Raw genomic sequence first — 17,094 nt, 5'->3', positions numbered from 1 at the left:
CCTGAAGCTGGGTGTGGTGACACAAGTCTTAAATCCCAGCACTCAGGATGCAGAGGCAGGCAGATCTCTGTGAGTTCTGAGACCAGCCTGATCTACATACACAGTGAGTTCCAGGCCAGCCAGGGCTACACAGATAGACTTTGTCTCAGAAAACAAACAGCACCCATGAGGCAGAAACCCTTATTTTGATTTTACAGATGAAAGAAGTGATGCCTACAGAGAAACTGGAATGTTTCCAAAGTCACTTGGCTGGCTAGTGTAGCATTAGTTCCAGAGTCTGGAGCTATGTGGACAAACAGAGCAAACCAGGGCCAGTAGAACCCCTGTTCTAGCCCCAAGGCATGTTGCTAAGGCTCAGGATACCAACACATGCTGCACCTGTTTCCCAAGAACTGAGCTTTTTACCAACTCCAAATGGAGCTGGGGCAGATGAGGTTAGATGAAATTCTCTCATGGACACCAAAACTGATGGCCCATACACTCTGGGGCCAGTGAGCATCAGGGAGGCTATGGTACCTACGTTCACACTGAAAGATGAGAAAAGGTAGCTCTGTATGTGGAGAATTTCGACATGCTCAGGGTCTACTGGCCAGTACTCAAGGCCTAGACTTGAGGCTCACCTTAGCATACGAGCAAGACTATACCCCTGAGGTACATACCATGGCTGCTCCTACCAAGTACCCACTGTGTTTCAGGCTATGCACTAAAGCCTGGATGATTCCCTTCCAGCCCCACTTCTGCAAAGAGGTGGCAGGAGCCTGGTGACAAGGATATGGGACGACTTTGGTCTTTTCTCTCCGGCTGATCAGCAAATCCTGGCCTTTAAGCGGCAGCTTAGAGTAGTTGAGGAAGTAGTACATAATTAGCGGGCTCTTCCCATAAAGGTTGAATTGGTTTACAGTCAACTTGGGGCTTTTGCAGGCAGGGTGGGACTAAGTGGGGGAGAGAAAGAAAAAGAAAAGATATTGTCATGTGAGATGATGAATGTTGTCAACTTGACAGGAATTAGACCCACTCAAGGAATAAGTCTCCAAACATACGTGAGGGATTATTTGGCTTCTGGGCATATCTAAGAGGGTATATATATATATATATATATATATATATATATATCTTTAACCTTGATTGATTAAAGATCTATCTTCACTGTGGGTGGGGCCATTCCTGTGTAGGGATCCTAGACTGTCTGGCTTGGAGAACAGGAGCTCAGAACCAGCATTCACGGCTCTCTGCTTCCTGAGTGCGGACACAATGTGACCGTCTGCCTCAAGCTCCTGCTGCTGGCCCTTCCTCACCTTGATGGTCTGTTACCATGAGCCCAAACAAAGACTCTCTCCCTTAGGTGTTTCTTCCAGGTTATCTTATCATAGCAGTAGGAAACGTAACTGACACTCCATGTTTCCAGCACCTATGCCTCTGACCCAGGAACTCCAGCTCTATGATGCCTCCTCGGGGAATGGCCAAAACAAAGAAAAGTTCTACATGTGAGCTACCGCAATAATAAATAGCTGCTTCCCCTTGTCGAAATGGCAAGAAATAATTGGACAATGCACAGCACAGGCCTAGGGGCAAGTGAATTCCAATTTGTACTATTTTCTCGTGGAACAATCTAAAATGTATTCTGCTCTAGTAATTCCATTTTAGTAAGTTTTTTCTCCATGTACACTTGTACATGTGTAAACCAATACACAAACACACACACACACACACACACACACACACACACAATTTAGCAAAAACTTTAAAGACTGAATTTTTCACCAAGGGCAAAGATTATCATTCTAATTAGTAAGCAGGCTGTTAGAAAAAGGAGCTGAGTGTGGTGGTGTGTGGTGACATTTTGTCCCCCAGTATATTGTACACCCTAATAAACTGGGGCCAGAGAACAGAACAGCCACTAGATAGACATAGAGGCCAGAAAATGGTGGCACACACACCTTTAATCCTAGCCTTCTGGAGGCAGAGATCCATCCGATCTCTGTGAGTTCAAAGCCACACGAAACAACCAGGCATGGTGACACACACCTTTAATCCCAGCACTTGAGATCTCATGTCTTTCTGGGGAAGGACACATGCCTTTAATCCCAGGAAGTGATGGCAGGAAGCAGAAAGGTATATAAGGCATGAGGACCAGGAACTAGAAGCTTTTAAGCTTTTAGGCTTTTAGCAGCAGTTCAGCTGAGATCCATTCAGATGAGGACATAAAGGCTTCCAGTTTGAGGAAACAAGATCAGCTGAGGAATTGGTGAGGTGAGGTTGGATGTGGCTTGTTCTGTTTCTCTGATCTTTCAGAGTTCACCTTAATACCTGGCTCCGGGTTTGTTTTTACTAATAAGACCGTTGAAGATTCTTGTTACAGTGGTGCACAGTCAGCAGCTGGGAGGCTAAGGCAGGGGGATCTGCAGTTCAAAGTCAGGCTGGAAAACAGTGAGACCCTGTATTAATTGAAAAAAAAAAAAGAAAGAAAGAAAGAAAGCCAGGTGGTGGTGGTGCACACCTTTAATCCCAGTACTTGGGAAGCAGAGGTAGGCAGATCTCTGAGTTCGAGGCCAGCCTGGTCTACAAAGCAAGTTTCAGGACAGCCAGGGATACACATAGAAACCCTGTCTGGAAAAACCAAAACCAAAAACCAAAACAAACAAACAAAAGGCAAGTGGTAGTGGTGTTGGATGGCAGCAGATTCTACCAATTTTTGCCTTCTTTGGCAACCCAGCTCTCCTCACAGCAGGCAAGTGTTCCACCAGGTCACATCCTGGTCTGGAAATGCTGTATTTCTTTTTTCTTCTCTTTCTTCTTTTTTTTTTGTTTTTTGAAACAGGGTTTTTCTGTATAACAGCCGTAGCTGTCCTGGAACTCGCTCTGTAGACCAGGCTGGCCTCGAACTCACAGAGATCTGTCGGCCTCTGCCTCCCGAATGCTGAGATGAAAGGTGTGCACCACCACGACCAGCCACTGTATTTCTTAAAGTGATGAGGTCACATGCCTCTTTGGCCACAGCTACCCATCAAGACCTTTTGGCTGAGCCGGCTGGTCTCTGCACTTCTTCCCATCGCTCCTGCAGGTTCTCAGATGTCCCGTTTGTCATCACTGTTAAAATCTGTCACTATCCAGTCTAACTCCTCCTACCCAGACAATCTACAGGTTAGGTCATGACTGCTCTACTCCTTCCTTCTGTCTGTAGAGCAGATCCAGCAGCTCTTAGCACCAGGGACCAAAGATGGCCAGAACTGGTTTTCTATTTCCAGACAAAGGCCATTGGCTTTAGGCTTGCACAGATGGTGAGGGGCAGCACAGAGATCTGAACCCACTGTGAAGGTGTATTTATTTCTACAACAGAAAAGGAAGCAGGCTAACACAGCTCTCTTCCTGTTATACATGGGGTCTGAGTTTTAAGTAGAAAAAAAAATATTATTTACGCCTTCAGAGAACAAGGTCTGACTCTGTAGCCCAGGATAGCCTAGAACTTGCTATGTAGCTCAGGCTAGCTAGAATGCTCAGCAATCCTCCTAAGTGCTGATATTACAGGGGTGAGCTACCACACCTGGCTCCAGCAGAGAATTTAAATACAGACAAACACTCGGACAGTGGGCGTCTTCTTAACCCAGGAATCATCCTTAGGAGATCTGCTGGCATCATCTGGGCTGTAATCAGAAACACCCCAGCTCTTACCTGACACCTGCGTAAGATGAAGATGCTCTGGCCACGGTCCTTTAAATCACCTCTGCTCTGAAGTCAGGAACACTGATCAGTTAAAAATGTTTGCCGCTCTTCCAGAGGATACAAATTTGGTTCCCAGTGACCATGTCAGGTGACTCACAACAGCCTATAACTCCAGCTCCAGGGAATCAGACACCCTCTTCTGGCCTCTGAGGACACCTGTACTCACATGCACACACAGTCACATGCAGGCATACACACACACACACACACACACACACACACACACACACAAATTAAAAACAATGAAATAGTTCTTAAATTTCCAATATTATGCTCACCTTTTTCAGTAACAAACTCATGCATGCTCTGGCTTCTGATATCCTCTTGACTTGCTGTGTGGCTTTCCTGGAGAACAGGGTTGTTACAGGGTGATCTGTCAATGTAATACAGCAAAAAAGTGATCATGGGTATTTGCCCAGAGAAAACAAAAAGTTTGGGGTGGGTCTCAGCTTCCTGCTAGAGTGAAAATGCCCTAGTGTGTTGGTATTGGTGCAAGATGTCAGTCCTCTGGAGTCATCTGGCTCCGCTTGCTTTATAGCCAGGCAAACAGCTATAAGCCATGTTGGCCCATCTATCTGTCCATCCTTTGTTCTATGCCACAAATAATTACTGAACATCTATTCCATACCAGGTTCATGCTGGATGCTAGAATTAAATCATCTTCAAGGGCCTCCTAGTTTACTGAGAAAAGAAAGAACACATAAATAATAAGTATCACACTAACCCAGGAACAGGGTGGTCACAGAATAAGTTAAGACCTAAAGCTTTTTTTTTTTTTTTTTTCTGAGACAGGGTTTCTCTGTGTAGCTTTGGAGCCTGTCATGGAACTCACTGTGTAGACCAGGCTAGCCTCGAACTCACAGAGATCCACCTGCCTCTGCCTCCAGAGTGCTGGGATTCCTCCCCCCCCCCTCCGGAGTTGAGGACCAAACCCAGGGCCTTGCGCTTGCTAGGCAAGCACTCTACCACTGAGCTAAATCTCCAACCTCACTGGGATTCCTTATAAAAAGCTGAACAGCTAGTAAGTAGGCAGGAGAGAGAGAGGCGGGGCTGGCGGGCACAGAGAATAAATAGGAGGAGACAGGGTTTCTCTGTGTAGCCTTAGCTGTTCTGGAACTCAATCTGTAGACCAGGCTGGCCTCGAACTCAGAGATCCGCCTGCCTCTGCCTCCTGAGTGCTGGGATTAAAGGAGTGTGCCACCACTGCCCAGCTTCCTCTCCCTTCTCATGTCCCTATAATTTGTCACCACCGCCCGGTGACCCAAAGCTTTTTAAAATGCCATGCAGCAACAGAATGGGTGTTGTAGCTACAAGACAAAAAAGCAATCCAGTGGTTTCCTGTAGGAGGTCAGCAGAGAATGCTTGAAGACAAGCAAAAACATAACAGGTCACCCAAAAACAGACCACTAGTATGGCTGCAGCGCTCTCCATGGGAGCACTGGAAGGCAGAGAACAGTGGAACCAAATCACCAACACACCAAGAGAAACAGCACCATTAGTCTAGGGCGGATGTAGCTCAGTGGTAGAGCGCTTGACTAACATGGACAAGATCATGGGTTCAGTCCCTAGCAACAGGAAGGAAGAAAAACGTCTTAGGCTGGAGAGATGGTTCATAGGTTAAGAACACATTTTGCTCTTCCAGAGGACCAGAGTTCAGTTCCCAGCATCCACATCAGGAAGCTCACAATGGCCTTTAGCTCTAGCTCCAGGGGATCTGATGGCCTCTTCTGGCCTCCAAGGGTATCCAAAATCTGTGGCATACACTTACAAAAATGTACACATATATACATAATGTTGAATAAATATAAAAATAAATCCAGGACTGTAGAGAAGACTCAGCAGTTAAGAGCACTCACTGCGCTTGCAGAGGAACAAGGTTTGGTTCTGAGCACCCACATGGCAGCTCACGGCTGTCTATAATTCTAGTTCCAGGGAACCCAATATCCTCTTTTGGCTTGTCTGGGTACCAGGTACCCACATTGTGCACAAGCACACATGCAGGCAAAACACCCACACACATAAAATAATAAGTAAAATTTAAAAAAAAAAATTTCAAAGCTGTAAATTGAAGTAGGATAAGACAAATTATGGGGACATGAGAAGGGAGAGGAAGCTGGGCGGTGGTGGCACATGCCTTTAATCCTAGCACTTGGGAGGCAGAGGCAGATGGATCTCTGTGAGTTCAAGGCCAGCCTGGTCTAGAGAGTGAGTTCCAGAACAGCTAAAGCTACACAGAGAAACCTGTCTCAAAAACCTGGGGTAGGAGGGGGAGTCCAATTACTCTAGAGTCTGATTAACATTTTGCAGCTAAGAAGCAAGAAATCCAGCACAATCAACCACATCTGTGGGAAAGGCTGATAACAGTACCCCTTTCAGGGCTGGAGAGATGGCTCAGAGGTTAAGAGCACTGACTGCTCTTCCAGAGGTCCTGAGTTCAATTCCCAGCAACCACATGGTGGCTCACAACCATCTGTAATGAGATCTGGTGCCCTCTTCTGACCTGTAGTCATTCATGCTGTATACAAAATAAATAAATAAATCTTTAAAAACAAAAACAAAAACAAAAACAAAAACAGTACCCCTTTCATATGCAGGCACTTTATGTTAAAACAGCAGTTAAGGCCTGAATGTATATGACCCTGGATAGGGCCTTATTCCTAATAAAAAGCTGAACGGCCAATAGGTAGGCAGGAGAGGGACAGGCAGGGCTGGTAGGCAGAGAGAATAAATAGGAGGACTCTAGACTCAAGAAGAAGAGAAGAAGGAAGAAGAGAAGAAGGGAGAAGAGAACGAGGGAGAAAGAGAGGGACACACAAGCCAGAGCCACCATCTGGACATGAGAAGCAGTGAAAGTAAGATACACAGAAGAAAGGTAAAAAGCCCCTCAAGGCAAGAGGTAGATGAAGAGAAACGCTTTAAGTTAAAAAGAGCTAGGCAGACGGGTAATGTCTGGGGGGCGCTCACCAACCTAAGACAGAATGCCTGTGTGGCCTGGGCAGGCATCTCCATGACGGGTAAGGTGACCTGCTGATGTACTAAGCAACCTAAGTCAAAAGCTCATTTTTTAGGGGGACCTGTAGGGCCCTGGCCCCTGTTTTGGGTAACTGTTGCCTTGCTTGCTGACCTTGACCTTGAAATCCTACCTATGCTAATTCCCTGCCAGATTCCACCCTCCTGAATGCTTAAGGGAAGTTCCTTGTCTGTGTATCCTGCATATTGGGCATTAACAGCTTAGATGCAAGATTATAAAACATTGGTAGTGAACTTCTGCCCTCCGGGGTTCTCCCAATGTGCTGTAAGCCTGTATTTAAGACCTCTTCCCTCCTTCAATAAACGGCATTCAGCATTAAAATAAATAAATAAATAAATAAATAAATAAATAAATAAACAAACAAACAAACAAAACTAGGCAGAAACGTGCCTAAGCAAGGCTGAGCATTCAAAAGTAATCACAAGTCTCCACATCATGATTTGGGAGCTGGTTGATAGCCTGAAAGAAAAAGTCTGGTCCAGCACCTCACTTGGAGAAGCCCACATGCATGCTCTCAGGTGTACTTCATTTTCCTCTACATCCCTCCTTTCTCCTGATCCTTGTGCTTAAACCTGTTCAAATATCTGCAGTGGCTGGAGAGATGGCTCCATGGCGAAGAGTGTTGGCTGCTCTTCCAGAGGACCTGAGTTCCCAGCACCTTTCTACAGTGGCTCACAACTGCCTGGAACTCCAGTTCCAGGGATCTGATGCTCTCTTCTGGGCCTCTGAGGGCATCTGCACATATGTGGTATACACACACACATAAATAAAAATAAAATAATCGTGTGTGTGTGTGTGTGTGTGTGTGTGTGTGTGTGTGTATCTTTAATAAAATCTCTACCTCTGCTCTACTGATGGGTCCTGTAATTCTTTTCAGCACTGAAGCCATGAATACTAGTTTGGACTGAGTAAAGGTCCCCAGAACTCTAGGAGAACTCCTCAGGCTGTTAAGGATGGCAGTGTGGAGCTGCAGCCTGTGAAGCTGACATAATGAACTGGGTCAGGAGCCCTGGCACTCTTGACACTTGAGGGCTCTTTGTAGAAGAATATTTTAAGGTGTGTTACTTTTGTTTATGTTGCATTTGTTTAACTCTGTGAAGCTGTGTTACTTTGCCTGTCTAAAACACCTGATGGTCTAATAAAGAGCTGAATGGCCAATAGCAAGGCAGGAGAAAGGATAGGCGGGGCTAACAGGCAGAGAGAATACATAGAAGGAGAAATCTGGGAGGAGAGAAGAAGTAGCCAGAGAAGGAGGAGGACTCTAGGGGTCAGCCACCCAGCCATACAGCCAGCCATGGAGTAAGAGTGAAAGTAAGTAAGATTACAGAAGTAAGAAAGGTAAAAGTCTAGAGGTGAAAGACAGACAGGATAATTTAAAGTTAAGAAAAGCTGGCAAGAAACAAGCCAAGTTAAGACCAGGCATTCATAATTAAGGAATAAGCCTCCAAGCGTGATTTACTTGGGAGCTGGGGGGCAGGCCCCTCAAAAGAGCCCAAAACAGCTAACAACAGCTCTTTGTCAGGAGAATGTCTTATGCACTGAGGTGCTTATATTGACTGAAACAAAAATGCACCCTCTCCTAGCCATTTCTTGGTGCCAAGGCCCAGGTCAAACCCAAGTGCATAGCTAAGTATGTTCAGATGGACCCATGCAATGTAGGGGTAATAACTGAGAAGCAAGCCAGCCTTGCCCTCCACAGCAGCCTTCTTACCTTTCATGTGGCTGCATCGTAAGCTTTCCTCTGCGGTCAGCTTCCTTGAAAAGCCTCTCTCCTGGGTTGTAGAGAAACTAGAAGACTGCTTCAGTGATGTGTGATGTCCTTCTGCACGCTGCAAATATGTGTTGCTTTTATTGGTTGATGAATAAGGCTGCTTTGGCCTATGGCAGAATATAGCTAGGTGGGAAAGCCAAACTGAATACAGAGAGAGAGAAGGGCAGACTCGAGAGAGACACTGAGGGCCACAGGGGAGCAAGATGTAAAGGAACACAGGTAAAGTCATGAGACACGTGGCGATACCAAACCATTTGTAATTAATATAAGTCCCTGTGTGTTTATTTGGGACCGAGCGGCTGTGGAACACAGGAAAACTTCCAGCTACACTTCAGGGAAGTATTTTTTTTTTTAAGAATATAGTTAGTAAAACTGGTATGAGAGAGATACTCGCACCTTAGCTGTACCTCATCATTCTCAGTAAAGGAACATGTGTGAGAAGAGCTTTCTGGCCCAGCCTGACAATTTCAAGACCATGGCAGAGAGAAGGGGTCAGAGGGGAAAACTCAAAGGGATGATGTGGAGTTGGGGCCGGGCAGCAGTGGGTTGTCACTCAGCAGCTAGGGATCTGGAGCAGTCACTGAGTATCTTTGCTCCCTGGGCTTCCTTAAAGATGAACTGCCACAACTTGCAATGTGCACCGTGGCTCCTGGAAATGGCTCCAAACCCACTGCCGTCATTTCTAAGTCTGGCAGTGCCCGGCCTTCACTAATGTTTCTTTAAGCAACTGCTGCGGTATCTGCTACTTGCCAATCACTGAAACCTAGTCCCTGTCTTGAAGCATCCCAGATTAGCAGGACGCTTTCATAACAGTGGCTCAAGCTAGGACCTGCTCTCCCATAGAAACCACGCTAAGGCTCAGGACTCTTGACTTCTCCCACCTTCGGGTTTCAATCTAAGGACACTGTCCCCAGGGACCAAGATGGCAGCCAGAGCTCCAGTCACCACATTCACACTCCAGGAGGCTGACTAGGAAGGGAAACTAGGAAGGATCCATACAAGCCTCTCAAAGGAAGGAAGGATCCCATAAACGGACACATAGTCCGTCCACATCTCACTGACTCCACCGACCAGTCACACAGCTATGCATAGATATGGGAGAGTCTTTTTTTTTTTTTTTATTCAGAGCTAAGGACCGAACCCAGGGCCTTGCACTTGCTAGGCAAGCGCTCTACAACTGAGCTAAATCCCCAACCCCATATGGGAGAGTCAAGGAAATATCTTCATTGTGGTCATGTACTCGTACAACAACAATGAAAAATCCTAAGTGTAACAACAAATGATGGAGAGGATTTGAGGGCAAGGAGCCCTGAGTCGCTGCTGATGTGGGGTACAAATTAATACAACTGTTATGAAAATCAGTTTAGAGGTTTTTCAAAAAATAAAAACTAAAACTACCATATGACCCTCACTCCTGGGCAGACATTCGAGCACAGATATCCTCACACCTACCACCCAAACATGTTTACAGCTCCTCTGCTCACTTCAGCGGGGAGATGGAAGCTGCCCAGCTGTCCATCAACACATGAACAGATCATGAAAATCTAGTCCACCTCACATTTCTGGGAACTGGCCAATCCATGTCCTCAGCTTTCACTCCTGCCTCAACTTCCCTCACCTACGAAGCTCTGTATCACCCACCGCCTCTCTGTTCCCTGAGTAGCTCTATCTCCCTCTCTCCCTCCTGTCTCAGGGCTTTGCACAAGCTGTCCCTGCTTCCTAGACGGCTCCCCATTCATCTCCCAATAGCTCCTCAGGTTCTGAGCTCACAAGGTGCTTTTCTGGGAGAACCATTTGTCACATGCACACTCTTCCTCTCCACATCCCAGGGTCAAAGCCTCACACTGCTCTTCTTCTTCAACCCTTCCCATGCACCACACCTGCCTGAGACAAGACAGAAAAAGCCACGAGAGGAACTGGTGTTATGGACTCGTGTCCAGGAGGGCTGCTGATAGGAGCCGACTGCTTCCTGAAGGACACAGAATACCCAGGACAGCCAGTCCCCAAGAACACTGTTTATGAGACAGAACCTCTCAGTGGCCTGGAACTCCATGATTGGACTAACTGACTGGCCAATGATCGCTGGCCATGGCCTCTGCCTCGCCTGCAGTCAGATGACAGGCACACACCACCATACCCAGCCTTTTTCACATGGGTTCTGGGGACTGAACTCAGGTCTTCATGCTTTTATCAACAGAGCTATCTTCCAACTCAAATTCCTCCTTAGAAAGGCTGCCATCCACCACCTTTTTTAAAACCCACTGAAGGAATGGAAGACTTGACCAAGTCTTTGACAGGTTTCTGGGAGCTCTGATTTATAGCAGAGTCACAGAAGAATTGGCTCTATTACAGGTCCTCAATGCGTGAGCATGACAAGGGCAGGTGGCATGTTGGTCTTGGAGAAACCACGGTTTGGTGTCCTGAATTCTGGACTCGAATAGTCTGCAGCCTCTGAAATGTATGTTTTGAATGCAGCCAGCTGCATTCACTGAGCAGATGGGGGACTGTCTGCTCATGGTTAGAGGCTCTATCACCAGCGCATCCAAACACCCCTCCAGTCCTGGTTTGCCATTCAAATTTCAGCTGCTTTCAAGATTCCAGTTTTTGATTATTCTATTTCCAGGACAGAAGATGGGATCTCTCAGCTGGGTTCTTGCAATAAATGTCAGAAGGCTTTCTGTGTTTTGGTACAAAGGAACCTATTTGTTTTGGGCACTGTGGCTGGCAGTGCCCAAATACTGACTAATATTTTGATGCTGATCTCTGAGGGACAGTTGGCCTCAGCAATGCTCATTCTGTCTGTGCTTGGGAAAGGAGTGATATTTATAGAGCTCCATCTCATGCTAGGCACAGGGCCTAGAGCTTACAAAGGAAGTCCCGATACCCTATGGAGTGCCTTCTTTTTTTTTTTTTTTCCGAGACAGGGTTTCTCTGTATAGCTTTGCACCTTTCCTGCAACTCACTTGGTAGCCCAGGCTGGCCTCGAACTCACAGAGATCCACCTGGCTCTGCCTCCCGAGTGCTGGGATTAAAGGCGTGCGCCACCACCGCCTGGCTGGAGTGCTTTCTTGGTGGCAGGCCTACTTCTGAAGACGAAGGAGTTCAAACAGTGACAGGAGACAACCCTTCCCTCATAGAGTTTACATACTAGCCGAGGGAGTACTCCAACCAACAAAAAATCCTCAGTGAGAATGGGAGACCATTACAAGAGGCACAGGGCATGGAGGTGGGTTGCATCATCTCTGTGCTGAGGCCCAGCCTCTTCATACTGAGTGCTCCAAGATAAACACATGGCATCTAACATGGCATCAGGCTTCATGTGGTGTCAGATACGGGCACTCGGTCATCAGAAAAAGGCATGTTGACCTAGGGCTTCAAGATCGGTGTGGACGTGGCCATGGTCAGCATAAATACTCAGAAAGAAAAGGGATGGGGCTTGTTTCATTAGGAGCATCCTCTAGACGGGGCCAAGAAACGCAGCTCTGAGCATGAGGGTGAAGGGGGTTGTGAGGGGGTCGTGAGGGGAGTCACTGTACGCTATGGCTGTAGTGCGGTAGTAGAATGTTTGCCCTCTCAGGAGGGGATGGGGGAGATGGGGAGAAAAAGAGGGTGGGGGAGATACAGAGACAGAAGGACTGAGCCCCAGATGTGAGCCTGGGGCCATGAGCCTGCCTATCTGGGGCTCAGCCTGGACTCAAAGCCTGGGTCTGTTCCTCTCACGTTCCTGGGGTTGTCCCCCATGCTCCTTTCATATATGGATAATCTGGGGCCTAACAAGCCCCTCTCTGAGAAAGTGGGGTAGAACAGGACAGGGAGATCCAGGACAGGCACCAAAACTACACAGAGAAACCCTATCTCGAAAAACAAAAAACAAAATAAAACAAAACAAAACAAAAAAAAAAAACAAGAACAGGACAGGGATGTGCCACAGGTGCTCCAGGAAACCTGGGGCCAGCTTCAGGGCCTTGTGAAGTTCAGGGTCCAGGTCTGTGCTCCCCACTTACCAGAAGGGTATGGAATTTCTTGTTTTTGTAGTGGTCCATCTTTGGGAAGGAGGTTCTCATACAAGTGAAGAGGGTGAATTCTCTTCCTAGGAGAGAGAAAAGCTGCTCTGTAGTGTCTGGTCACTGCATGTGAGATGGTAGGAGCCCTAGACGATCCTCCTGGAAGCATTGACAAGAGCAGAGGTGGCCCCAGGCAAGCACAGGCCTCTGCTCAACAGGCAGAGCAGACGAGCTAGCACAGACTAATGTCCACATGGCTACACGTGCAGGGCGCAGTTCACAGGACCACAAAACAAGCCACAGTGGCGTCTCAGGAAACTAACAACCCGGACTCCTACAAGACCGAGCCAAGTGCCAGGTAAAACGTTCCTTGGTTTGTTTTTCAGACAGCATTTCTCTGTGTAGTCCTGACTTCCCTGCTGGAGACAGGACCTCTCTACTCTGTAACTCTGGCTATAGACCAGGCTGGCCTCGAACTCACAGAGACCCACCTGCCTCTGCCTCCCAAATGCTGGGATTAAAGGTGTGCGCCACTACCGCCCAGCCTCCTGACTCCTCCTAAACGTGTTTTGTTTGTTTGCTTTTGAAACAGGGTCTTACTATCTAGCCCTGGCTGGCCTTGAACTCAATTTAGAAACCAGGTTGGTCTCTAATTTGCAGTCCTCTTGCCTCAGCTTCCCAAGGGCTGGCATTAGAAGTGTGTGCACCTGGCCTGGCTGGCTTAAAAGTTTGGAAAGGAAAATCCAAGGCTAAAGAGATGAGTTGGTGGTAAAGCACACTCCGCTCTTATAGGGGACCTGGCGCCATTGTCAGCATCCCCAGAGCGGCCACAAACATATGCAACTCCAGTTCCTGGGAATCCAACGCCCTCTTCTGGCCTCCATGGGCACCAAGCACACACATGTGGCACACAGACGTACATGCAGGCAAAACACTCATACACATAAGATAAATCTAAAAAAAACAGAAAAAAATTTAAAACAACAAAAGTAAAAAAAAAAAGTAAAAAAAAAATCTAGGGTTGGGGCATTGCAGTGTTAAGAGTTCAGGATTAGCATGTGCCTTAGCTCTGGGTTTGAGCCCTGAAACCACCAAAAAATATCTATCAATATCACCAAGATAAACTATTAATATGATAATATAGTAAGTTGTTAAACTTTCGATGCATCAAAACAAAAAATATTGAGCATAGCTAATCCTTTAGAGGCAAGGATAAAGACAATTTAAGGACTGGTTTCTTTTTTTTTTCTCCCCACTTAGAAAAACAAAATAGGGCTGGAGAGATGGCTCAGAGGTTAAGAGAACTGACTGCTCTTCCAGAGGTCCTGAGTTCAATTCCCAGCAACCACATGGTGGCTCACAACCATCTGTAACGAGATCTAGTGCCCTCTTCTGGCTTGCAGTCATACATGCAGACAGAACACTGTATACATAATAAATAAATCTTAAAAAAAAAAAAAAAAAGATTGAAACATTCTTAAAAAAAAAAAAAAAAGAAAGAAAAACAAAATAAAACCCTGGTCTACAGAGGGAGTCCCAGGCCAGGCAGGGACACACAGAGAAACCCCATCTGTACCTGCGGGCTGGGCAAGCATGTCTGTTTGCTTAGGACAGTGACAGCAGTGGCAGGCAGGCTCTGGTCCTGGGAAAGGGGGCACTGTTACAATTTCCAAACCAACACTGCAGCCTGCTCTCTGCAAGGGGTACAGCCAGGCTCTTCCTTGGAACCCCAAATTGATATTTCAGCTTCACTGTGGCTGTAGGTGGGGGGGCCTTGCTCAGCTGCAGGCTCCAATCGACTTAACCTCCACAGCTTCTACACCAGTTGGTTCCCTTCTACCTGTTTAAAACATGAACCTTCAAATGTCAGTGTGAATGCTCCGCACTGCACTGTTGGTGTCCTGGTACTGCACCATGTACCTCTGCACCCTGTCTCCACCCAAGGTGGGTACAATGCACGTGCTGTAGCTCAAGTGCCTCCCATTGCCCTTGGATAGGGAGGAGAGGCAAGGCTCACATGCCCAATGATACTCTCAGCCCAGGGCCTGGCTCATGGAACTCTTGATGTGACGTGATGTGACGTGACGTGACATGACATGACATGACCATCACAGACTCTTAAACTAGCCGCCAAAGTGAAATAGCAATGGCAATGAGCTGTAGAGTACTCACAGTGTAGTTGACATGTGGGCAGTAGAATTTTCTGTTCTGTAGTAGACCAGGTTGGTTTCAAACTTGAGAAAAGCCTCCTGTATCTGCCTACTAAGTGCTTGGATTAGAGTTGTGTGCCACCAATACATGTCTATGACATGACATGTTGAAGGAAATAAAAAAGCTGGTATTGTGCAAGTTACTCTTCTGACCATCAGTGAGTTCTCATCTGTGATGTGCACGTAGGGTCTCCTTAAGTTCACTTGGTTGTCATGGGGATGAACACAGAGGTTCCAGCAAGTCCCAGGCACCAGTAAACTCCTAGGTTCCTATTAACTAGCTTTCCATATTCTATAGTACAACATACAGACCAGATAGAGTATAGAACATGCAAGCCTCATAGACAATGCTAGAACATGCAGAGCTGACAGAGTATAGAATATGCAGGCCTCACACACGATACTAGAACATACAGACCCAATAGAGTACAGAACACATAGGCCTTGTAGATGATGCAAGAACATGCAGACCCGATAGAGTATAGAACATGCAGACCTCACACACGATACTAGAACATACAGACCCAACAGAGTATAAAACACGCAAGCCTCATAGATGATACTAGAACATATAGACCTGATAGAGTATAGAACACACAGGCCTCATAGATGATACTAGAATATATAGACCTGATAGAGTATAGAACACACAGGCCTCATAGATGATACTAGAACATATAGACCTGATAGAGTCTAGAACACACAGGCCTTGTGGACAATAATAGAACACACAGACCTGATACAGTATGGGAGAACAGACAGACAAGAGGGTAGATTTGCTTGTTTGCTTATAGCTCTGTGGATGGAACTCATGGTCTTGTACATACTAGGCAATCTCTGTGCCAGAACTGGGTGTCCCCAGCCTTTCTACCCAATGTAAAATTCTACTCCTCATGTTCATAAACACTGATACTTTATTCATTTGATAGAGAGTTTGGAAGGCTGTGAAAGAGAACCTGGCAGAGACATCAATGTCCCAGTACTCTGCCTCAGTTACATTGTGGCTGGGTTGTGTAAGGGAGCAGAAGAGACAGGGCCAGAGCTGGGAACTTACCCCTTATAAGTCGACTGCTCTGTAACATCAATTCTTCTCTCCGGAACCTCTCTGGATCCAGTTCTGAGTAGTCCCAACTGTCATAGCTTTGTGGGCAAGGATATGTCCCTAAAAGAAGCCAAGAGTGGTGATGGCCACTTCCACCAGTGAGAACGGAGCAGGACAAAGGGAAGCAGAGGCCTTGAGCCTCCTCCTGGTTACAGGGAACTGGAGATCTGCGGCAGCATTGTCCTGGCCTTGTCACGTCCTCTCTAGAGGGTTTCTTCACCACAGAATGGGGGCAATGCTAGCCGCCCTGCCATCTTCTGGTGCCTGGGTGTGTGGTTCTGTGACAAGTGTTAACGAAGATGCCCCAGTTACCCACTTTCTTCCTCACCTCCCATTGTTCGTGCTGGACAACGAGCTCCCTTCCCCAGGAGCAGGGGCTGGGGCGGTCATGTCTGTGTCCCCAGGGCCTCCTGCTGGACCCGGCAGCAGTAAATAAGTAAGTGCTTAGTGAAGGTTTCTTCAACACACTCTCAGGCTACACTGAGCCCTAGAAATGATGCTTCCAAGGGTCACTGGGGAAATCTGAGCCACTGTGCACTAGGAGTAGCCGGGAGGTTTATTTCTGGTGATTAGTTAGGTGAAAACAGGACCAGGGAAAAGGAGCAGCAGGAAGAAGTGGGAAATGAGAGAGACAGGTTGCCATGGTGACCCAAGACCTAGCTCTGGAGAGAACAACCCTGGGTCTAAAACATGGCACTCAGTTGTTTGCTCTTGAACTTCTTTAACCCTTCATGTACAGAGGGCTGAAAGGGTGTAAAGTGGAGAGTTCATACAGCAGGCCCAAGACTTCCGGCCTTAGAAAAGTCTGCAATGCTAGGCCTTGGCTAGAGTCTGGGAACACAGCCAGCAAACCGGCCCCCGCACTGACACAAAGCTACTTTTAATGAGTGGACTACTGTTCCTGGGCTGTCAGTATCGAATGTGACCTACCTAAAATGCCAGCCCTCCAGGACTGAAACACCAGAGAGACAGAGGTGTCTCCAAGAGGACCCTGAATGAAACCTTGGCCTCTGAATCCCTGATGTGCTTCTCCTGGGCAGAGACATCACACACTCATAGCTGCATCTCCCTGGCAGGTAGATAAATGGGTTCTGTGTGACTCCTGTGGTAAGGAGGGAGTGAGCAGTAGGCAGCCTGCTCATAGGGATCCCCCAAAGCATGCCCCTCCTCCTCTACGATCCAGCTGTGCTTCCTACTGGACACAGGAACGCTTAGCTATGGTGACCAAGCTCCTTATGAGGAAGTGACCTTCTCAT

The 17,094-nt window shown here is 47.1% G+C and overlaps 1 protein-coding gene across 1 annotated transcript in view; it reads right to left on the bottom strand.

Annotated features, from left to right (window-relative positions):
• Positions 1 to 17,094, bottom strand: part of Fam227a (family with sequence similarity 227 member A) — a 55,434-nt gene that overhangs the window by 12,219 nt on the left and 26,121 nt on the right. The window contains exons 10-14 of the mRNA XM_059248058.1: positions 15,791 to 15,898; positions 12,527 to 12,612; positions 8,463 to 8,580; positions 3,999 to 4,093; positions 776 to 932 (exon numbers count right to left, since the gene is read on the bottom strand). Of these exons, the coding sequence (XP_059104041.1) occupies positions 776 to 932; positions 3,999 to 4,093; positions 8,463 to 8,580; positions 12,527 to 12,612; positions 15,791 to 15,898 (564 nt within the window). The remainder of the gene's footprint in view (positions 1 to 775; positions 933 to 3,998; positions 4,094 to 8,462; positions 8,581 to 12,526; positions 12,613 to 15,790; positions 15,899 to 17,094) is intronic.

The sequence above is a fragment of the Peromyscus eremicus genome, chromosome 20, assembly GCF_949786415.1.
Source record: "Peromyscus eremicus chromosome 20, PerEre_H2_v1, whole genome shotgun sequence".
In the NCBI taxonomy this organism is placed as follows: domain Eukaryota; kingdom Metazoa; phylum Chordata; class Mammalia; order Rodentia; family Cricetidae; genus Peromyscus; species Peromyscus eremicus.
Note: the sequence above shows the minus strand (reverse complement) of the source record. Positions and strands in the feature narration are given on the sequence as shown.